The 24,056-nt window shown below is 39.1% G+C and overlaps 1 protein-coding gene across 4 annotated transcripts in view; it reads right to left on the bottom strand.

Annotated features, from left to right (window-relative positions):
- Positions 1–2,179: 2,179 nt before the first annotated feature.
- LOC131236488 (oxysterol-binding protein-related protein 1C-like) overlaps positions 2,180–24,056 on the bottom strand; it is a 37,808-nt gene continuing 15,931 nt past the window's right edge. For 2 of the 4 annotated variants that reach the window (XM_058233702.1, XM_058233706.1), the window contains 6 exons: positions 23,343–23,498; positions 7,635–7,802; positions 7,404–7,544; positions 5,088–5,318; positions 3,229–3,342; positions 2,180–2,574 (listed from right to left, as the gene is read on the bottom strand). In XM_058233702.1, coding sequence (XP_058089685.1) covers positions 2,407–2,574; positions 3,229–3,342; positions 5,088–5,318; positions 7,404–7,544; positions 7,635–7,802; positions 23,343–23,498 — 978 coding nt within the window. In that variant the 3' untranslated portion in view covers positions 2,180–2,406. The remainder of the gene's footprint in view (positions 2,575–3,228; positions 3,343–5,087; positions 5,319–7,403; positions 7,545–7,634; positions 7,803–23,342; positions 23,499–24,056) is intronic. The other 2 variants (XM_058233703.1, XM_058233704.1) reach the window with 2 other exon arrangements.

Below are 24,056 nucleotides of genomic sequence, written 5' to 3'. Positions count from 1 at the left end.
AACGGCCTCTTAATTTCAACCATAGTTAGAAATACCCAGTTTTAAACTATGTTTTATTAAAAGAAAATCTCATCTGATTGGTTGAAAGTTCAAAACTTGGTATCTTTCGTAGATGGGTAATGAGTCCAAGAGAATCTCTCTCTCTCTCTCTCTCTCTCTCTCTCTCTCTCTCTCTCTCTCATGTGCTAGTGAACAAAAAGATGAACATTGCTTTTGAGTCTCCAAAAGGACAAAAAAAGAAACACTTGGATGAAACTGATTCATGGCTTTTCTCTATCAATCTTTAGGGGAGGTGGGCCCCAATCAGACATTGTCCATGAGACATTTCATGGCAAGAATGATGCATATGGCATACACCCAAAGAGAGTTCGATCCCACCATGGCTTGCCCTTATCTTCAAGGCATCTCAACTCCCATGTCACCTTCACCCAACTCTAATCACGTCCTCTACTGTTTCCTACAAATCTCTCTCACTCAGATTTTGGCAATATCAGAAGATCTCCTCAAGTAAATTTAAATCTATGGACTTGTTTGGGTGCCACCCAAAAAATGATTAAACTCATTTCAAGCCAGTACTGCTGGTTATTGAGTAAATGGTTAGGATTCTCTTGCATAGTGTGCGGAGCGTCATGCTTTGACTGGGCCTTACGTTTGGGGCATGGTACTTTCATAACAAGGTCCAATTTGATTTCATGGGAATGTGCATGAAAACAACTTTCACTCAAATGCGTTTAAAGCATAAGGTGCCAGTTTCCATGGCGCAAGCATGTAGAAACTGTTTGGGAAGAATAGAAACCCCTGGCCGGAATGGACTGAGTCCGTCAAGACCAACTTGAAATGGTAACTGAGCTCAACCCCATGCAGAATCTTGCCAAAATCGAGCACGATGTTTAATCCAGACAAGGCCCCATGTCCTTGGTATGAAGAGCAGGCCACATTATGTCCTTCGACGCTCGAGATGATATATGTGTGCTTTGCACCACTATGAAAAATGATGCATAAACATGTCAGGAGGTTCACACCACGTCCTCAGGCCCATGCCTCCTTGGCTGTAAGCATTGTAAGAAACATTCCATATCTTTAGCTATGGGAACGCCCAGCCGATGTCTATGGCTTTGCAGGAGTCACTTTCACATACCTCTTCACCAAAGGAAACCTTCCCTTTGCCTTTGCTAGTAGTGCAGATGATCCACGTCTTTGGTAATTGCAGGGGACCCTCCACCTTTACGAATAGACAGAGGATGGAATATAAAGAAAAGATGCTCAAAAACGGTCATAACCCATTATTTTGGCAATCGACATTCTGCAACCTCAGACGTTGTTAGAGGATGCTCCACTGACTGTATCATGGGGCCAACCACACATCATTACAGATTTGCAATATTCCAGCGCATGCTTGTTCCTTTATTTCTTTTCTTTTTTATCCCTTTGCCTCAAAAGATTTGATGCTCCATGACCTTAGTCATTGGAATGTACATTTGTCCTTTTTGTCCTATCAAGGTGCAACTTTCACGTACTAGTTTAGCCATTTAGGGCACACCAACTGTGCCCTTCTGATACCTACAGGATAGTCTTTCATGATGCGTAGCCAGTATTGTGTGTGGACAATGGTATACCCTTTTTTTCTCCAATAGGTAAAGAGATGGGTTCAAATATTAACTAACTTGCAGCGAGCTGCACCTCATTTATGTAATTTTCATGTGCTGCATGCAATCCAGGCATATAGATCATGGGCCCCAAATTTGATGGAGCGTTACCCCAAACTAGAGTGGTCAGATAATCCCACCTGCCTAATTGATGCCAACAAGTAAAAAGAATGTAATCAGCAAACCAAACTTAAAGAGACATTACATGGTTTAAGATTTTCAGGCTACGTTCCATCAACACAATGGGAAGGGGCCAACAATATGCACACCGCATGAATGGTGGATGGGTTTTGCACTTCTTGAGTTTCAGTGTACTTGGAGCATCTGGGCCTTTGATAAGTGTGCCTTCAGCCCTACCCTATCTCATTTCAATGGAGGTTGAGCAGCAATGCCAAAATGCAAATTCAAGCAAAAGCCCCCATCAACATGCAGTTGGAATGCATAGGAATTCCAACCAGTAAATCGTGGATGGTGGAAATTTGGGGGTCAACCAGAGGTACCATCATCTGTTCTTCAAAAGAAATATGAACACATGAGATGAGAACCACTTTTATTGCCTGCCTAAGATACCTTTTTGAGTTTTACATGCCATTTGGGCACACACCTTAACAGCTCGAAAATGGCGAGCAATGCTAATGGAATCACAAGATCCCGAAAATGAAAAAAGAAACGAAAAGAAGATTTGAAAATTGGGTAAAAAAAAAAAAATGTAAGGGGTGAAATTGGGAGCAGACTCTTGCTTTTGTGCATCATTCATCTCTCAGTCGAACATTTGATCAGTGGAGAGTTGGCCGAATATATCAGGACATAAGTCCCATTTGCCTTGTTCCCTGGCCTCCCAATATCCGCCCACATACCGGTATGTATCGCTTCCTTTATCCTTTGCAAACCAATGCGGCTTCCATCCACGCTCTTGCATCTTCCGTGACTGCCCATTATCCACATCGTGTTAGTTGATTTCCATGTAAACAACAAAGCCATTCAGCTATCCAACCGTAACCAATTTAGTAACAAACCACCAAAACATGATCCGAACACCTTTATTTAAGCAAAATAGAGATAGCAAACCAAAAAACAAAAACCTTCCTCTTTTGTTGGATGTTCAATGTATCTACTGAAGGCAAGCATTTCATCCATCAAAATGTTTCTGCTAGGTGTACTCACAGAAAATTCCAAATGCAAAAGAACCTTTGCTAAACAGACCAAAATAAAATTTGCAAAGGTATCTCGTCATTTTACATGGAAAGTGCTATGGCTGCTCCCTAAGAAAAAAATGACATTTTTTTTCCCACCCTTGGGTGCATCCACAACCAAAATCCAAATTCAGAAGTGAATCCTTTTCTCCGCATGATTTAGGAAAGAGTTCTGCATGGATGCACCAAAGCATGACCAAACACATTTTGATTTGCTTGTTTAAAATCTTGAAGCAACCCTTTCAATAAATACATTATATAGTGGGGCTTGCCCAATGGCCAATCCAGATCAGTGATGAAACTGCCCGGATGTCCAACACATGTGAGTTACACCATTTCAAACTCCCATTTATAATATAAACATTCAAAATGCTAAAATGACAATTCACCTGCCGTTGCCTCTGCTCTAGCCGCAGCTTCTCTGCATTGGCCATTTCATACTCCCCATTCTCCAGGCACCTCTGATCAGGTCTCAGCCTTGAATCAGTGGGAGGCAACTTTTCCTGCTCATGATTTAAGATTCAAGTTAAAAGGGCCTTTCACAAATAAAATAAAATAAAAAGAGTATTCTCTTGAGAAAAATATTAGGGTTTTTTTTTTTCTTGGAGGATTTCTTTTGGCTCATTATTCTCCTTTGTAATTCTTGGGCTTTTTCCTTTGGTTGGTAATAAGAGAAGATTGGGATGAAATAAAAAGTACAATTAAGTCCATCCTATCGGTCTTATTGGAAGGGACTATGAAATTCTAGCTAAAATATTAGCAATAAGATTCCGAGTGGTTCTAGTGAAGGTAATCTCCAAAGCCCAAGGAGTATTTATTGCTGGAAGACAAATTTTGGATAGCATGATAATCACCTGTGCATATTGACTCATGGCACCAGGAAGGTAAAAAGGGAGTAGCAAGCTCGATAAAGAGAAAGCCTATGATCACACACACCGGGTTTTTTTCTAGATTACAAGTTAGGGTGAATGGGGTGTGGGCAGAAGTTGAGGAAGTGGATGTTAGAATGTGTTCGTTCGGCCAAGTTTTCATTGTTGGTTAATGAGAATGAGACAGGACTTTCTGTGGCAAGGATTTCAGGTAAATCAAAATTTTCATTTGCTATGATGGGATGAGGTGTGTAAATCTTTTTAGGAAGGGGGAGCAGGTGTTAGGAAGTTAGAGCACATGAATGTTGCTTTGTTAGGAGAGTGGCTATGGAGGTTCAGCACTGAAGACAGTAGGTTACATAGAAAAGTGATTGCTTCGAAATACAAGGTTGAGGGGGGATTGTGGACTCAAGACACTTCTTTATATCAGGCTTCAGCGGTATGGAAAGGAGTTGCTGGTTTGGCAATCAAGTTCAAGAAGGTATTGGGATCTCTCAAGGGGATGGTAGGAGGATCCAGTTCTCAGAAGACGTTTGGGCCAAAGAGAGGGAGTTGTGTGCTGAGTTTCCGAGGATTGCTAAATTAAGTCCAGAAGAGAATCTCCTTGCTGTTTGATGGTTTTTGCGATCTGGTGTAGTAGTTTGGACCCCTCCATATCAGAGGAATTTGACTAATGATGAAGCAGAGTATATTTGGCTTTTGGTGCTGCCTCAACATCATCGCCCTTTTTTGGGTGAGACTTGAGAGATGCGTTGGTGTAGAAAAATGAAGTGCGGGTCGGGTTAGTTCTCGATTCAGTCCTTTTATCAGGTAATTCAAGAATATTGTCTGGGGGAACGATGTGTTCACACATCTCAAGTATGGCATGCATTATGCTGCCCTCTCTAAGGTGGCAGCCTTCACTTGGTTAGCGGGAGGAAAAAATGTGCTCACTATAGATAATCTTCAAAAGAGAATGGTGCTCCCCAACATTTATGCAATTTGTATGCAAAATGCAGAATCGATTGACCTTTTTTTTTTTAAATCCACTACTCTTTTGCTAGAGGGACATAGTAACCGAGTCAATTGAAGGCCTTCTCCTAGTATGGCATGGGGAGGATGCTCTGGAGGCTTACCCTTTTGGTGGGAATTTGGGCTTTGTTGTGGTACGAATAATCAGTGTTTCCAACTTAGGAGCAGGACAGTGGTGGAAGTCATTAGAAGGGCTAAGTTAGATAGGGTTGGGCTTCCTGTATAAGTGTCCCTCCATGAGTTTTTATTTCTCCTCTTTGGATTAGCCCTTACTGTTGTATTTTGCCTTAAGAGTCTCTCTCTGGCTTTTGCTCCTAATAAAATTCATTATCTTTCAGAAAAAGGGGGAGAAAAAAGTTCATCCTAACCTTCAACCCGAGGGTGAGCTCATTCAGGGTAATTGCAAAGCGAGTCAAGTTATATCTAGTGGGAAATAAAGATGGCTTGCTCCTTTTCCACAGCATACAGGCCTCAGACAACGGTTCTGATCCTTTGCCCTTTGCAGAACAGTCGCCTAACACATAATGCATGCTCTCATCCCATTTCCCAAATAATGTGGCCACCGTTTTCCCACTCCTGTCTTGTACTATACCTTGAACCTACAATAAAACTGAAACCCATAAATTACTGATAATAAAAAATAAAAATAAAAAATAAAAAAACCTCAAAACGATATATCGTGGCTTGCTCAAGATCACAAAGTCTTCAGAAAATAGTACAATCCTCGGTATAATTATCATCTTACAGTATGCACGCAAACATATTTGCATAGTCTTGACAGTAATGGAAAAACTCAAAAGAAGTATTTCATCGTCCCCATAGGCAAACTAAAGAGGATAGAGGAGGCTCGAATGCACCCATGTCAAGTGCATGCAATACAGGCCTATTATGACTCTATTATCAGCCCTGCCAATGCAACAAATAGCAGCAATCCTCAAAAATAGCAAAGAAAGTGTGATTAATTCAGTGATTGACTCGTCGGGAACATTTATAGGCTGACAGAAAATGCATTGAACACCATAAAAGCACCCATTGAGGAAATTATTACATGCATTGTTTGATAGCAAAATTAGATAAAAATGCCAAGATCCACCAAACCCAACCTTTTCCTTTTGGTCCTTGCATCTTTTAGAGTTCCAAGGCCACCACCATGCCAAATCCAGGACCAATTGGCCTCAGGATGACCAGCACAATAACCAATTCAACTCTAGAGTAGAACACTGCTAACATGGGAGCAGTTAAATGGTGATGCTAAACCATTCGATCAATGGCCAAGAAAATGGATAGTCCAAATTGATTAAACTAAAATCTATTCACTGATCGAAATTGCATCTAAACAGCAATTTGGGGGTTGTTCAAATGCATCAGAAATTCTAACTACTAATTTAGAGGTCAAAACCTCAGTAGGTCTTGTTTTCAACTCTTTAGAAATGGGGACCCCTTTATCTTATTTGAGTATCCAACTTTGGCTACTCTTTATTTTTATTTTTATTTTCCTTTTTCTTTTTTTCTTTTCTTTTCACTGGGATACAAAGTATAGCTGAAATTTGACATGCATGTTTCTGATGCAGGAGCGCCGTCAGGAATTCTAATCTAGCTACTCAATGCTTATACCAGCATGGAGTTCAGATTAAACTAGAAATTTTAGCATGTCTTTAGGAGCATTTGCTAAGCTCACACATGAACAGGTCAGTTAATGCACACACCACCACATATGCCAATGTGGCAGACAGGTGCAATATCCAATCCATCCATCAGAAGGGTACCACCATGTAGAATCCTTATCCCCCAAGAATCAGGTCAGTCCACTGGTCAGGTGGGCCACAATTAACTGAACAGATGTACAGTCGTGAAAAAAAAAAAAAAAGACAGTTTTCTAACCCGTCAACTTATCTCTAATATCAAGACATGCCTACTGAATGGACCACCTTTATTACTGAGCAGTAAAACCTACACGGTGAGATCCACCTGATGGATGGCTTGGGTATTTTACATGTCTGCTATGCTGGCATATGTGGTGGCATGTGCATTAACTGACTTTTACATGTGTGTGGGCTTAGCAAAGCTGTCTTTCATACCTTGCAAATTTACTTTAGGGTGATCCAAACTGCCCTTCTTCTTGACCATAATTTTCGGCTTATGAGCAAAGTGTACAGTGAAACTATCATTAGTCTTTTATGCCTTTCATCCATTTAAAATGTCCACCATGGCTGGACCCCTAGCCATCTATATAGAAACGTTATCTGGTGTGACACAGCTGTAGCTCCCAAGCTTTCACAAATGAGCAAACTGCACTTACTGCAGCTGTACTTTGACTCCTTAGGGTTCTGTTTCCATGATGAAAGAAAACTAGCAAATTAGTGAATCTAGGACATTTATCATATTATATTCCAATTAACACCACCAGAATATATTTACAAGCTATGATGAACGACTTCAACAATAGAAGACAAACCCGCTGAAGTCAGGAGAGCTGTATGATACAATTTATTCAGCATTCCACACAAAATAATCAAAATTCAAAATGAACAGGTAATTAAAAAACACTGCCACCGTGTATATTGTCGCTGCAATTATGATAATGAGCTAAACTCAAGAATCAATTGGTCTGAACGAGAACAAAATAAGTGAAATACTGATATACTTGTCAGCGTTATAGATTGATGAGGCAATGAATTAATCACCTGGTGAGGATTTCGGTCTATGATCGACTGCTCCTTGAATTTTAGCTTACACGAATATTCAGAATTTCCTTCTATTCGCATGGTACCATAGTGATCGCAGTAGAGCTTTCCCAGAATAAGGTTGTAAATGGAAGTGGTGACCTGAAGGAAAAAATAAAAAAAGAAATACACGTTTCAGCTTGAACCCTATGAGGAAACAAATGTTACTATTTTCATTCATAATTTTCATACCTTGCTCCACTGAAAAACTTCACCATCATCAAACTCGAGGGTTAGAAGACCAACAGGATCAAGCTGGATTGAACGACCCCAAAATTTGCTTTTCAGATTACTGTCTCCCCAAAATTTCCATCCTCTACCTTCACAGTGGCATGCAACAATCATTGGATGATGACTGACCTGTCTCAAAGTAAAATGAATCTTTAACTACAGAACTTTAACCCAGAGTCATTACGTATGTTGGCGAGAGAGAGAGAGAGAGAGAGAGAGAGAGAGAGAGAGAGAGAGGAAAAGAAGAAGAAATTAAAAGAATGCATCAAAATACCAATTGCATTTTTCCTGAGTCACTACATATATCAGCAAGAGAAAAGAAAGGGCACAAAAAAAAAAAAAACAAGAAGAAGAAAGAAAACAAGATGAAATGAAGTGCATACATCAAAATACCAATTATGTTTACCTGAGAAATGCATTACAATATCTTAACAAGAAAAAATAGAAAAGAAACAGAGACAAGATAAGTACATCCAACAAAGTATCAGTAATGTTTGACTGATTAAAAAATAATACTCACCTCATCTTACCATATGAAAATGAAACAAGGTATTTAGACCCATTCATTAATTCTTGTGGTCACATGAGTTAGTTTATACATAGAATTCTACACAATTTTAAGGAAACATTGAGAGTGTTTTGGTCATTACCTAGTTATCCTTTTCTAACATCATAGAAAATTTATTCGTATTTTCTCGCCACATGCCTTTTTTAAAGGCATCTCGCATGCCTCAGAGTGCATGTTCCCACTTTTCATGCAAGTTCCAGACCCAAGACACTAACAGGTGGTGCGCATCATTTTTTAATTTTATTTTTTAATGCTTTTGAAAAGTACTTGTTAACCACAAAGAATATACCCATGGCTCAAAATATCAACACCACAAAAATAAATAAATAAATAAATAAAATGCAGTAGTTAGACTATTGCTCATTTTCCTTCAACCATCCATTTGTCTCATGCACATGCTCAAACTGATGAATTGCCTGGCCCATTTTTGGGCTGGTGATGTAGGATGTGACACCGATACATTCCTAGCATGGTTGGAACAAAAGAGGGTGGACCGTAAATTGATCATAACTTTTGATCCGGGTATCATTACGGGACGCACAACCTATCAATCTTTACTGTAATGGGCCATTCGAGGTGAACTGACCCACAAAGTGGGTCGTGTCTATCCGTTTCGCCAGAAAATGCACGCTTTCAACTCAAAAAAGAAAATTTAGATTAAAAAAAAAATTACTATTTTTACTAATTCCGATTTTTTTTTTTTTTTAAGTTTTAGATTTTCTTCTTTTTGAGAAATTAACTTTTAATCATGATAGGACTCTTCTAGCAAAAGTTTATTTGGAATTTTAGAGTTAGAATTTTGCTATTTTTGGTAATTACGAATTTTGGTTTTTTTTTTTTTTTTTATTATACACATTAGACATCAAGCAATTTACTCCGAATTTTCTAGAATTACTTCTAGTTTCTATCTTTCCTCGTGGATACGAGGCATCTCTATGAGGAGTCCAAAGAAGCTTCGTGGATTCGGAGTAGTTACTCCCCCCCGAGGAAAACGGTGCTCGACCTCAACACGTCTTTCCTCGCATCAGTTTGGTATCAGAGCGAGGCTTTCTCCTCAGATCTATAGTTTCTAGCAACGGGTCGGGCGACAATCACATGGACAGTGCTCCATGAAATCATCTTTTAACGGCTTTCGAAACATTGTAGCGATAGAATCAGCAAGTAGGGTTGTACATAGAGCCGAATCTAGTTGAGGTGGGCCAAGCTCAGCTTAACTCGTCCGTGCTCTACTCGAGTTCGAGCTCGAGCTTGAGCTCACCCTCGAGCTCAACATTGGAGCTTGGCTTGTTTTCCAAAGCTTTCGAGTCAAGCTAATTGATCGAGTCGAGTCGAGTCAACCCAACCCAACGCCCAACCCACACCCGACTCAACCCAGTACCCAACCCAGTGCCCAACCGAACCCAGTACCCAACCCAGTGCCCAACCCAACCCAACCGAACCCAACCCAACGCAACGCCCAACCCGCACCCGACTCAAGCCAACACCCAACCCGACCCAAGCCAACGCCCAACCCGACCCAGGACCCAACCTAAATCTAACAGAAAATCAAATATTCATTGATATATAAAAAATTTAAATAAATCATTCATGATAGAGGAAGGTAACCTACCTTTGTGGTGGGTGTTGACTGCTGAGAGAGTGTGACAAAGCTGAGGCGAGTGGCCGAGTGCTGAGCCAGGCTGAGACGAGTCGGGCAGATGCCGAACGAGTGGCCGAGTGAGGATCAGGAGAGAAGGAAAGAGAGAGATTTTGCTCGGGCGGGCGCGGGCTGGGTAGGGAAAAGAGATAGGAAAGGGTTAGGACGGGTAGGGTTTTGTTTTAGAATTTTAAGTTTTTTTGTTTATATATATATATATATAGAGAGAGAGAGAGAGAGGGAGAGAGAGACTCCCGGTCTCCTGCGAACCGTACCGCATGAGATATTTTACGCACCAACCGACACAAGTAAAAAGGATGGGCTGAGATTAGGCCCCACCATGATGCATTCATGAAATCCACCCCAATCATTAGGTCTGTGATAGAAATTTAGTAGTGTATCTTAAAAATTAGGTAGATTCGTGATTCATATCGGTCACACCAAGTGAAACCGTTTGGATAGTTGGCATCCCCTACACTGTTTTTGCTCATGTGGCCCACCAACATTATAAATGTGGCCGATATTTTATACCTATGACTAAATTATTGTCACACACATTATGGATGGAGCGGATTCAAATAAACATCAGGGTGGGCCAACCCCTAGCCGACTCAGTAGTGGTTGGGATGCGTCAGAGACCCTGTCAGTAACTAACAACCTTGCTACCGGTTGGTGCTAGTGGGCCAAACAATGATGTATATATTTAATCCAAGCTGTCCATCCATTTTTCTAGCTCAATTTATGGTATGATCCCAAAAATGCATAAGATCCAAATTTAAAGTGGACCACACCACATGAAAATAGTGGTGATTAAACGGATTAAACGCCCAACATTAAAAAATTTTAGGTATAGTTTATCTGCCATCAAACCTATTGATTAGGTCATAGAGACTTGGATGAAGGAAAAACACAAATATTAGCTTGACCCAAAGCTTACTTTGGCCCAAAGAATTTTTAATGGTTGGCTTTCCAGCAATCTTTCTTGTGGCATGGTCCACTTGATATTTGGATCTGACTCATTTTTTTGGAACATGCCATACATTCAGCTGGAAGAATAAATGGACGGCTTGGATTAAACATATACATCATTTTTGGGCCAACTAGCACCAACCAGCTGTTAGGTGACTGATGGCCGTCATGGCATCTAATCCACAACCTAGGACAACGTCCTAACCAATATTGGGTCAACTGGAGGTGGGCCCACCTTGACATGTATGTAAAATCCACTTCAACCATAATGGGTCAATATGATAATTTAAGGGTATTGATCCAACATTAGCCACATCTATAATTCTAGTGGGCCACATGAGTGGAAACCGTGTAAGGAACACCCACTATCAAAATCACTTCACTTGGTGTGATCAACATAAATCAGGTATGGGTCTAATGTTTGGTCTCCATGAATTAACCTCTACGAGGCAATTAATGGATGGAATGGATTTCACATAAACATCATGGTGAGCCCTATAAAAATTCAAGGCTTTTCCTCTCTTACTGTTTTCTATTTTGTGGCCTAGTAAATCACAAATCAGCCATATTTTTTGCACCCTACGGTTCAATTGATATCATGGATTGAATTGTCGGAATGGATCACAGGAAAACATTATTGTGAGGCTCACTTACAACACACTTGTTTAAGTTGGCATGACTGGTGGTAATTTGGTGTGCAAAAGTTCGCCTGCGGTACGGTGCGCAGGAGACCATTACTCTATATATATATATATATATATATATATATATATTCAAGTCGAGCTCGTTTTCAAATCGAGTTGGGTAGTATGGAGCTTAACTCACCCCGAGTCGTCCTTCAAGCCGAGTCAATCCGAGCTAACTCGAGCCGAGCTGAGCAAGCTTTTCGAGCCAGCTCGACTCGTGTACAGCCCTATCAACAAGTCATGCAAAGGCTACAGGCTTCCATCGATCGCATGGCGGAGACCCTAGGGCAACTCCGTGTTCATGGCGGTAATCCGCCCCCAACAGGCGCTGAAATTCATAATCGTGCTGATCGTAAGGCAATGCCAGCGGTGAATCGCAGAATCGCACCCGAGAAGGTGGGATTTAACGGCATGATTTCGCAATATCCTGGACAAGGCATTGATCAAATAGATCAAACGGATTGAGAATTTAGGACGAAAGTCGATCTTCCTAATTTCAACGGCCAACTCCACTTCAAGGACTTCCTCGATTGGTTGCTTGAAGTCAAACGTTTCTTCAACTACATGGACATCGTGGAAAAGAAGAAAGTTAAACTTGTGGCTTACAAGTTGAAGGGCAGAGCTTCAACTTGGTGGGAACAACTTCAACTCGAGCGAACGAAACAGATGAAAACGCCAATTCGCACGTGGTGGCCGATGAAGCGATTATTGTGCATGCGATTCTTCCCTCGAGATTACTTTCAGGTATTATTCCAACGAAACCAAAATTGTTGGCGGGATAGCCGATCAGTAAGGGGTTATGCAGAAAAATCTCATTATTTGTCCGCGAGAGACGACCTCATCGAAACGAAATCGTGACAGGCCACAGGATTCATCAATGGCGGATATGTAGCCCCTATGCGAACGGAGAACCAAACCAAAACTTCTAAAGTGGAAGAACAATCTCTCATAACCAAACAGGATTTTGTTAAAAAATATGAGGAAGCCTGAGATATAGATGCATTAGTTAAAAAAGAAAAATATATGGAGCCCGTGAACATCAAGGATGATTTGAAACCAGCGTTGCAGGAGTTCAAGGCAATTGTGCTCAATGAACTCCCTAATAAATTGCCTCCCATACGAGATATACAAAACCACATTAATCTTGTCTCATGGGTAAGTCTGCCTAATTACCCACATTATTAGAAAGAATGCAAGATCTTGTAGACACAAGTGAAGGAACTGATACATACTAGTCAAGTCAAGGAGAGCATGAGTACATGTATTGTATTAGCTCAAGAGCTTAATGCGAAGTACAAGGAAAAATCTGATAAACATCAGTGCCATAAATTGTTTGAGTATCATGTGTGAAGTCATTTGGATAACTCAAGGACAAGTTTTTTCCAAGTGGAGGGGTCCGATATAGGACGTGACACCGATACATTCCTAGCATGGTTGGACCAAAAGAAGGTGAAAAGTAAATTGATCATAACTTTTAATCCAGATATCGTTACAGGACGCACAACCTAATAATCTCTACAGTAACGAGCCATTCGAGGTGAACCGACCTACGAAGTGGGTCGGCCTTGTCCGTTTCGCCAAAAAACGCGCGCTTTTAGCTCAAAAACAAAAATTTAGGTAGAACTGGGCAATCTTGACCCGATCCGGTGGATCCGACCCGATCCGAACCGATCCGACGGCCTGGATCGGTGCGGATAGAGTAGGACAGTTCAGATCCGAAGGTTTTTCCAGATTTAGATCCGTGCTTACCCGGACCGATCCGATCCGGAATCCAATCCGATTGGATCCGTTCCGATCCGATCCGACCCAGTCCAGAGTGGATAAACACATGCATTTTCACGGTGGGCCCAACAGAGTTTACTTGGTACCAAGCAGAGGCGGATTTGCTGGTGTACCACACACCAACTATATAGCTGCTGTAGGTACATGTCGTGTGTGAAGACTGGCGGAGACGGATTGGCTACTCCCCCTGGTCGGTGCTCTGTGGACCCCACCATGATGTATGTGTTTCATCCATTCCGTTCATCCATTTTACAGATCATTTTAGGGCTTTAAAGAAAAAACGATAGGGATACAAATCTCAGGTGGACCACACCACAAGAAAACAGTAATGATTGGATATCCACCATTATAATCCTCCTAAGGCCCAATGTACTGTTTATTTGACATCTAATCTGTTGATTAGGTCATAACAAACCAGATTAAGGGAAACAATAAATATCAGCTTGATAAAAAACTTTTATGGCCTCCAAAACATTTTTAATGGTCAACCTTCATTAAACACTGTTTCCAAAAATGTGGTCTACTTAAGATTTTGATATACCTCTTTTTTTTTGCATAACATAAAATGATCTATAAAAATAGATGGAGGGCATGGATGAAACACATACATCATGGTGGGGCCCACAGAGCACCGACCACCAGCCATTGGCTGGTGGCAGGGGGAGTAGCCAGTTTCCAGTACTGGCGTCTGGCACTTCTCGAGCTCCGGGCGCTCCTCAAGCTCCGAGTTGTACGAGCGGTTCAAAGAAGATCAGAGTTATCTGGGCCCCACAATGATGTATTTATTATATCTACACCGTTAATATATTTTTAGAGATCATTATAGAGCATCACCAAAAAAATGAATAATATCCAAAGATCGTTTGGACCACACCACGGATAGCAACAGCGAATGATTTTCACCATTAAACAATTCGTGTGGTCCACTTGATAGTTATATCTGTCTTATTTTTCATCTCAAGCCTTAAGACAAGCTCGCCAAATGAATGGACAGTTTGGATATAACAAGTACCCCATGATCAGACCCACAGAACTCGCTAACATCGATACAAATGTCATGCTGTGAAGCTGTGCTCAACGGCTCGGTAAAAACATGGTTACGGTAGATGGAATGTTCTTTCAGAGCCATGTGGGGCCCACCTTGATGTATATGTTTTATCTAAGCCGTTCATCGATTTTGAAATATCATTTTAGGCCTTGAACAAAAAAATACGGTATATTAAAGGTTGAAGTGGATCACCCCACATGAATCAATTGGATTAAATCATATAATCTGAATCGTACCCAACCCGATCCGACTCGGTTTTCCTGACCGAGTCGAACTCGGTTCGGGTCAGGCCAACCATGCGTCGGATCAGTCCGAGTCAGGTGACCCAGATTCGGTCACGGATCGGATCGAATTCGGTTCAAAGCATTGAAATTACGAATCGGATCGAATTCGGTTCAAAGCATTGAAATTACGGATCGGATCGAGTTGGCCACAATCCGATCCGATCCGATCCGGACCGATGCCCACCTCTGAATTTAGGGGAAAAAATTACTATTTTTAGTAATTCCGATTTTTTAATATTTTTTTATTTTTAGAGTTTTAGATTTTCTTCTTTTTTAGAAATTAAATTTTAATCATGATAGGACTCTTCTAACAAAAGTTTATTTGGAATTATTTTTTTTTTAGAAATTAGGCTTTAGAAGAGTTTTATTAGAATTAGGATTTTTATTAGAGTTAGAATTTTGCTATTTTTGGTAATTACGAATTTTGGTTTTTTTTTTCTATATTAATGGTGTAACAGACATATACACATTAGACATCAAGCAATTTATTTCAAATTTTCTAGAATTACTTCTAGTTTCTATCTTTCCTCGTGGATTCGAGGCATCTCTGTGAGGAGTCCAGAGGAGCTCGGTGGATTCGTAGTAGTTATCCCCCTGAGGAAAACGATGATCGACCTCAACACGTCTTTCCCTGCGTCAGCTGGGCATGTTCATAGTGAACCATCATCATCAACATCATGTAAGCCTTAACTCAATTAATTGGGGTAGGTTACATGAATCTTGTTCCGCCATTGCACTCTATCAAGGGCCAAACCTTCAATTAGACCAAAGGTCATCAAGTCATTTCTTACTAACTCCATCCACGTCATATTGGGCCCACCCCTCGCCCTTGTAGAGTCTTCAACTTGTACCAACTCACTCATAACCGGTGGGTTCTTGGTCTTCGTTGCACGTGATCAAACTATGTTAAGTCTACCTTCCCTCATCTTATTACCTATTGGTGTTACCATTGTTTTTGGTATCTTGCGATATCTACCACAATATATCTGTTATCCCAATTGAGCAATACAAAACCTAGCTTTAATATCCATTATTCATGGTATTGTGCAATATATCGAATGATATCACAATATATCGTGGATATCACAATACATCCACACTCTACCTTTATAAATTCATAATGTATCTTGTGATATATCGATACCGAGTACAGTATCTTAAGGGACAAAAGGAAACCAGCACTGTTTTTCCTAGAAAATCCTTTTAAAAAATAATAAATAATAAATAAGTAAATAATCCTAATACATGTTATAGTGATTTCAATCAATCCACTCTTGTTTGTTGGAAGAAAGTCTTCGAAATTTCTCTGAAATTGAGATTGAAAGTTTCTTGCAATCAGATTCTAAAAGGCGTGTATTTTTTAAATTTTGATTCGTTTTTTCATTTTTATATGTTGTAAATAGAGCCATATTGTAAGAAATCCATGATTCTTCATGTTTTGCATGGAAAATTATGGCTTTGGAGCTTCGATTTCGAGATTTGACAGAGATGGGCCGAGTTGCGGAAAATTGGAAAAAAATCAATTTATTCCCATTTTTTTCTAAATCGGTTGCAATTTTAGTGTCCAAACACAAAATCAAACATGTATATAACTTGATCTATACATTCTTGGAATTTTGAAGATTTTTTAGAAAAAATAAATAAATAAATTTTAATTAAAATTTGTTAAAAAATACTTTTTTCTTTCAAAATCCACAGATATATTTCTAGTTTTCTACATCTTTTCATTTTGAATGTAATGCTTGCGTTTCCATACATGTCTTCTTACATTTAAGGTGTGTTTGATTTTCCAAACCCCAGTAAATACATTGTAAATGGGGTAATAATTATTTCCTTGAGTAATTACGACAGTGATATCAATGCTTGATTTCACACTTACTTTTTTTAGCGCTAAAACCGAGGACGCTGTCAAATATATGTGGGGCCTACTTTGATGTTCGTGGCTTATCCACACCGTCCATCTATAATCCTAGATGAATTTAGGGCATGACCAAAGAGATGAGGCGCATGCAAGGCTTAAGTGGACCCCACCACAGGATTTAGGGAATCAAACACCTACCTTTAAAAACTTCTTGGGGCCCTTGTTTCCTTTGGTGTGGGCCACTTGAGTGTTGGATCTGCCTATTTTTTTGGCTCATGCCTCAAAATGTTACGCTAAAATGGATGGATAGCGCAGATACATCATATATATCACAGTGGGGCTCAAAAATTTAAACCCACCCTTTTGGACCAGTTTTCCAAGCAGAAATACAAGTGCATTTTCAAACAGGGTAGAAGAGTAATAATTACCTATTTGCAGGGCATTTACATTGGACTTGGAAAATCAAACAGGCCCTTATAAATTTATGAATTTTTTTTTTTTTTTTTTTTTTGGACAATCAGAAAATGATTTTACCATATGCATGTGATAAATGTCAGCTAAAAATAGCAACACTTGTAGTTACAACTTACAAAGAGTCTCAACTCCTGACTAATAACTAGGTATGTATTCATCGATATTGGACCTTCATCAACGTAAGCCTCAAACTGCACATGACTAATCTACGATATATTTGCCCTTGTCAAGGCCTGTCGTGGCTGGGGCTAGACGTGTGCTGGGGCCTGGACCCGTGGCTGGGGTTGGACGTGTGCTGGGGCCTAGACCCGTGGTTGGGGTTGTACGTGTGTTGGGGCCTGGACCTGTGGCTGGACGTGTGCTGGGGCCTGGACCCGTGGCTGGGGCTAGACGTGTGCTGGGGCCTGGACCCGTGGCTGGATAAATTTATGAATTGACATTGAATATAGCAGCATCAGTTCAATCAGATAGCGCATAGATTAGGACCTCATACAAAGGAAATCGCTAATGTGCACTTGTTTTTTGTGATTTTTTTATAAGTATGTATTGGTGTCTTTTTTAAGAATCCTAAAGTTTCATTGATAAATTCGACAAATTTCTGAGTGTTTCCCAACAACAACGATAAATTACGCGATACAATTTGTATAACCCTTGTCATAACTGATATATATCGGTATCCCAAGGGTGTGATACATTACATGGTAACGATACAAAAAACACAAGGTGTTACTCCTATGTTCCTTCGAATGCATTAATTTCTAATTCTATCCTTCTTCATCTTGCCACTCATCCATTTAAATATCTTCATTTAAGCTACACTCAGCATATGAATATGTTGTTCCTTAACTGCCCAACATTCCATCCCATAAAACATGATTGATCTTATAGTTATCCTATAAAATTGCCTTTTCAATTTGAGTGTTACAAAACAATCACATAAAACTCTGGCAGCACATCTCCATTTCTTCCACCCAACTAGAATTTTGTGGACAAATATCTTTCTCAATCTCTCCACTCTCATGAATTTTGACCCAAGGTATCAAAAGAGATCATTTTAGGAATTTCTTGGTTAACAATCATAACTAATTCCTCTTTTCACTTCTATTGTCACCAAAATTGCACTTCCAAACACTCTAGGACTAATTTTAAATTCTTTATATTCTAAAGCACCCCTCCATAAATCTAGCTTTATGTGTACGCTCTCCATCGTCTTGTCAATCAAATTTATGTCATCTGTAAACAACATACACCATGGGATCTCTTCCTACAAATGCCTCATTAACATGTCCATAACTAATGCAAACAGGTACGGGTTCAATGCCGAACCCTTGTGCAAACCTATGGAAATTGGGAACTCACCTGTTTCTCCCACGTCTCTCCACCAATGGGTCCTCACTTGTCTCTCCCCCATACATATCCTCAATCATGTCAATATATCCTCTTAAAACTCTTTTCTTTCCTAACATCCACCAGATTAACTCTCTAAGGACCCCTATCGTATGCTTTCTCTAAGCCAACAAAGACCATGTGGAGATACTTCCTCTCCTTATATTTCTCCATCAATTGTTTAAGTAGGAAAATAGCTTTAGTGGTAGCCTTCCAAGGCATGAAACCAAACAAATTTTCTGATACATTCGTCTCATCACTCAAGTCTTTTGCTCAATCACTCTCCCAAAGTTTCATACTATGGCTTAGCCACAATAGTTAGTGCAACTTTGCATGTCTACTTTATTCTCATAAAAAGGTACCACTGTACTTTTGCTCCATCATCTAGCATTTTCTTTAATTTTACAATCTTGTTGAACAACTTTGTCAACCCAAATAACCCAGTATCTCCTATACACCTCCAAACCTCTATTGATATACCATCTAGCCCGAGGGCCTTTCCTGTTTTCAGCTTTCTCAAAGATTTTTTTGCTTCAAATACCTAATACTATGAAAGTATCTATGGTCTCCAGCATTATTTGAGTTTATAATCCCTTCTATCCTTATGCTCTAAAAGTGGTTTTCATTAAGTTCTAAAAATAGCTTCTCCACCTTTTATTAATCCCATTGTCATTTACTAGCAGTCTAGCACTATTTGGTTATCGCTCTTAATGCATCGAACATGATGTAAGCCCTTACTTTTCCTCTCTCTTATTTTTGCAAGTTTAAAAATATCTTTCATATCTTCTCTTGTCCCTGGTCTAGTGTAATGATCACCATAAGCCTTAAGTTTAGCCTCACTTTACTACTTTCTTAATAATTTTTTACATTTCTATGTTGTTCAAAATTTTCATCATTTCTAGTCCTTGCCAAATTTTAAAACATGAACATTTTCTCGTGAATCACTTCCGTACATCATCATTCCACCACCAAGTTTCCTTATATGATTGGCTTTTCCCTCTAGATACTCCTAAAACATCTTTTCCCACTTTCTTAATGCACTCAACCATCTTATTCCACATAACATTTACTTATTCCTCAATATTTCACTTTCAATCTTCGATTAATTTATTTATTAATAGAATTGTTCTCTCCTTTCAAATTCCAACCAACCAATGTTGCGTAGTAAGACTCTCCTAGTATCACTTTGCAAACATGTTGACCATTTTGTTTTCATAATTAGAAAGATATCCGTTTAGTTTGTAGATGATCCACTTTTGAAAGTTATCAAATACTCATCTCTCTTTTCAAAGTGTGTGTTTGTTGGAGCCAGATTGTATGCCATAGCAAAATCAAGGATAGTATCCCCCATCATATTTCTTCTCCCAAAACCATATTTTTCATGTACACTCTCTTATCCTCTACTTTCTTTTCCTACACAACCATTTAAGTCTCCTACAAATATCCTCTCTTTGTTCAGAATTGCTTGCATTAGTCCATCCATATCTTCTTAGAATTGTCTATTGATTCTATCATCTAACTCTACCTCCGGAACATTTGCATTAATAACATTAAGTATTTCCTCTCTTAAGATAAGTTTTATGATAAAATCCTATCACTACTTACTCTCCTAACATTTACAACTTTATCCTTTAAATAGTTACCTGCCGCTATCCCTACCCCATTTCTATTAGTCCTTTCCTATATGCCAAAGTTTATATCCACCAACTTATTTAATTTTAGCCTCTTTCCAGTTTGTCTCATTAACACAAGTTATGTTAACTCTCCTTTGTTGCATCGTATCGACTAGCTCCATATTCTTAGCTATCAATGTTCATGTATTCCATGTGATAAGCCGAATCCTATTCTCCTACACTAGTTTCTTTACCAGCTGGCATCCAGAATAGTTCGGGTAAATGTCCCAGTTTTTTAACATACACACTGCGGTGGAACATGTTTTGCACGGCCCTTTTAATCTCATTCAGAAGTCCGAATAGCGAATTCCAGTCCCTTCTTCGTCATGCACTGCAAGAACCCATTACTAGTTACTAGTGCTTTAAGATTATGATTACTAGTATGGAAATGATTAATATCAAAGGAAGAACTGAGGATGATATATTGGGCACCAACTGTAATGCTGCCTACTGGTGTCCTATGTTCAAATCCCACAAGAGAGTGCAAATTACGACCAGACAAACTAGTTCAACTAGATCAATTACGACCAGACAAACTAGTTCAACTAGATCAAGAATGCTGAGTAACCTCTAACCAAATTTTTGACAGCTATTGGCTGCCTTTCCAACTAGTTGAACTAGTCTGAAACCAAAAGGAGAAAATGACCTCTGTATTTTGATTAACAGAAAATGAGAAAATGAGAAAAAAAAAATGGCAAGGTATTGGTATTTTCATATTTCTTTTTTCTGTTTTAAAGGAAAATGAGAAATATATATATATATATATATATATAGCAAAGTCTTGGTATTTTCATATTTCGTTTTTCTTTTAGTCTGAAACCTGCCAAACTTGGATAAGGAGTGTTCCCGATTAGTCAATATTAAAATAACTAACACGAAGCAAATAAAGAGGCCATGATCCTCTAGATCTAATCATCTATTGTTTTTAGCCTCCAATTTCTGTTTAAAACTGCCTTTCTTGTTGTATTTCACCTCTAAGATGAGAACCGTATAGTTAATTATATAAAATCATAAACATAATCGAACAAAAACAGAGAAGACAAACTGAAACACCTGAAAGATTTAAAACCTCTATATTTTGTTAAACATGGTCTAACAAAAACAGAGAAATCAAACCCCAAACACCTGAAAGATCTTAAACCTCTATATTTTGCTTCAATCCACCCCCTTAACATTTTATTTTTCCAAATTTTCTATGTTTTTCTGCTAACCAAAGGTAATTCAGGATAACTATGGGTATACCACTCATTGGTAGTATCACCTGAGACACTAGATTTTCTTATGATGCTAGATCAATCAGCCGCGTCATAGTGGTTATTACTTATTTGATTTGACAATATTTCCAAGCATTTTTTGTGAACACACACTATTACATTTTAGATACAACAGTTAAGAGACAAGACAAATTATACAAACTTGCGAAGAGATCTTTGTAGTTTTTGCTCCTGATAAAATTGTCAGTTTTCGGAGGGAGGGAGGGAGGGAGAGAGAGAGAGAGAGAGAGAGAGAAGAACTGGTACTGGTTTCTATAGGAATGCCCATTGTATCCGTTTATTGATAATTTGAAGAAGAAAAAAAAAAAGAAAAAAAAAAACGAATATCTTTTAATGATTTTTAAATTTTGACAGTTCTTAAATCATAGTCTGTATACCATTGCATGTTCTAGACCTTAACTCTATACAAATTCCAATTTCTGGGTAGGGTGCCATAGTTCAGCTAAAGTGTTGTATTACTCATGATCAAGTTGGCATGAAGGGGATGTTTTGTATCCATGTACCAGTGGGATTCCTCCTGTTATTTGCAGCAAACTGCCTAAGCATGTCCTTTCAACTTTTGTCCATTGCTGGTAAATGTGTATGCCTCGGCGCCAACTTGGGTGCTTGTGTTTGTTACACCATACAACAGAATTCTATGTGCATCCCTTGTGCTCAGATGTATTCTATTTTTTAGCAACTACCTTTCATTGCCTTGCTTTGCTTGCTCGCCCTTTGGGGTGTGCGTGTATAACTTGGGCTGGGGATTAGTATTAGGTGGGACCATGTTGTCATATGGGAGGGTTGTCAATGTCAGCCTCTGTCACAGCTAATTCCAGAGCCTGAGTAAAGGAGATATGTTGATGGTCTGACGGGTAGCTGATCATTACACTTAGCCAATCCATCACTTAAAAATCAACCATAAGTTTTTGAGAGAAAGTCCAAGATGGCCGTGATTATCAATATTTTATTAATCATTTTACTTCTTGTATTGGTCTTTTTTACTTCTATCTATTTCTATACACATTTACTATCTTGTGCATATCTCCCATGAAGAGTGCTGCTAGGGTATCCATTTCTGACAAATTGCTTATCACAAGACAAGGATTTGTTGATTTAAGATCTCATATGAAATCAGGGATGCTGTATTAAAATAATTAGGTTTATGGGTGGTCTTTGAGTATCTACCTGGCAGGCATGGATTCTAGGGATTGGGATTCCCAAAGCACAACGCTTTCAATGAAACAAACATAAGAGCTTCTAAAGAAGCTGGTATTGTATTAATACAAATAAGAATATATTTTTTTTTTCAGAATGATCAGTTTACAAGTGAAGAAAATCAGAATTATGTCCACCTATATTTCTGGAGTACTAATGCAGGGGCATTTTCACACCGGGCTCGAGTGGGGTAGCCTATGCGATGCGGGGACACACTCGAGGTGGGTGGCCCGTGTGAAGCAGAACCCATGTGAAGTGGGGCCCACGAGGAGGTTCAACCGAGGTCCTAACCCATGCGATGTGGGGCTTGGGCTATAAGATAAAGGGATTGATTCGCCACTTTCTATCGGTTCGAGCTTTTAGAGCAAGTGGTTAATTGTCTTGCATCAAAATTGGTATCAAAGAGGGAGGTCTCATGTTCAAGACTCCTCACCGGAGGTGATTAATACAGGGGCATTTTTGCACCGGGCTTGAGTGGGGTAGCCTGAAGGTCAGCATTACACATAGAATTAGAAACTTAGCAGTTAGTTCATCACAGCAGATTCCTATCTGCTTCATAAAAATCTACACGTTGAAAACCTCTAAAAAAAAAAAAAAAAAAAAAAAAATCCAGAAAATTCAACCAAATAAATATCAATTCTGACAAAACACGCATGAATAAATAATATTATGAGCCAAGATTAGACATAGATTTATAAACTTAGCAGTAGTTCATCGAAGCAGATTCCTATGTGCTTCAAGAAAATCTACACGTTGAAAACATAAGAATTCATTGAAGAAGATTCTACTAAAGAAATATCAATTATGAGAACAGTGTTCTTGTAGACAAACCTTCTCTGAGAAAAAACGGATGCCTTTGTCTGGATAGTCAGCCTCATATGTCTCCCCCAAAAGTGGATTAAATGGCTTGCAGTTTCTTCCTTCAGTGGAAGCATATCCCGATACAGCAAATGCAGCAACATTAAGAATCCTCATAAGGCTATTACCCTACAGATTTTCATCAAGCAAGCATTAGATTTTTTCTTTTAAAGTACTGTTGAGATTATTGGGAGTGGGCTTTTCAGGCTTATATTATGAGTGAATGGCATTGCAATGAGTGCATAAACCAGATGAAAAAAAGTAACATAGCGTCCTGATTAGAGCATTCTTTTCTATGACAAATTCAATGCAGCAAGAACACTTTTCAAAAAGATTTTGCACAGATATCTGCAAAATAATTTCTCTTTTTGGTAGGCCATTGGGCTACCGCCTCTATAAACACCATGGTAAGGAAACCTAATCAAAGGCAACACCTTGGGAAAGCGGGTACACTACTAACTCGGCTACCAAGTTCAGAGCATTCTCAAACTAACTTAACAATGTTGGAACGCATGAACTAGTAGGAATATTGAAAAGTAAAAAAAAAAAGCACAATCATGGTATCCTCATTATATTTATCCAAACTGCAAATGACATCCTGAGCACTCAATGCAATGCCTGTATTGGGTCCAGGAAACTGCATTCACCAAACATGGTGCAGATTAAAATATACATGCATATCAACAT

The sequence above is a fragment of the Magnolia sinica genome, chromosome 2 (assembly GCF_029962835.1).
Source record: "Magnolia sinica isolate HGM2019 chromosome 2, MsV1, whole genome shotgun sequence".
NCBI classification, from domain to species: domain Eukaryota; kingdom Viridiplantae; phylum Streptophyta; class Magnoliopsida; order Magnoliales; family Magnoliaceae; genus Magnolia; species Magnolia sinica.
The sequence above is the reverse complement of the archived record's forward strand: the minus strand, read 5'-3'. Positions and strand labels throughout refer to the sequence as shown.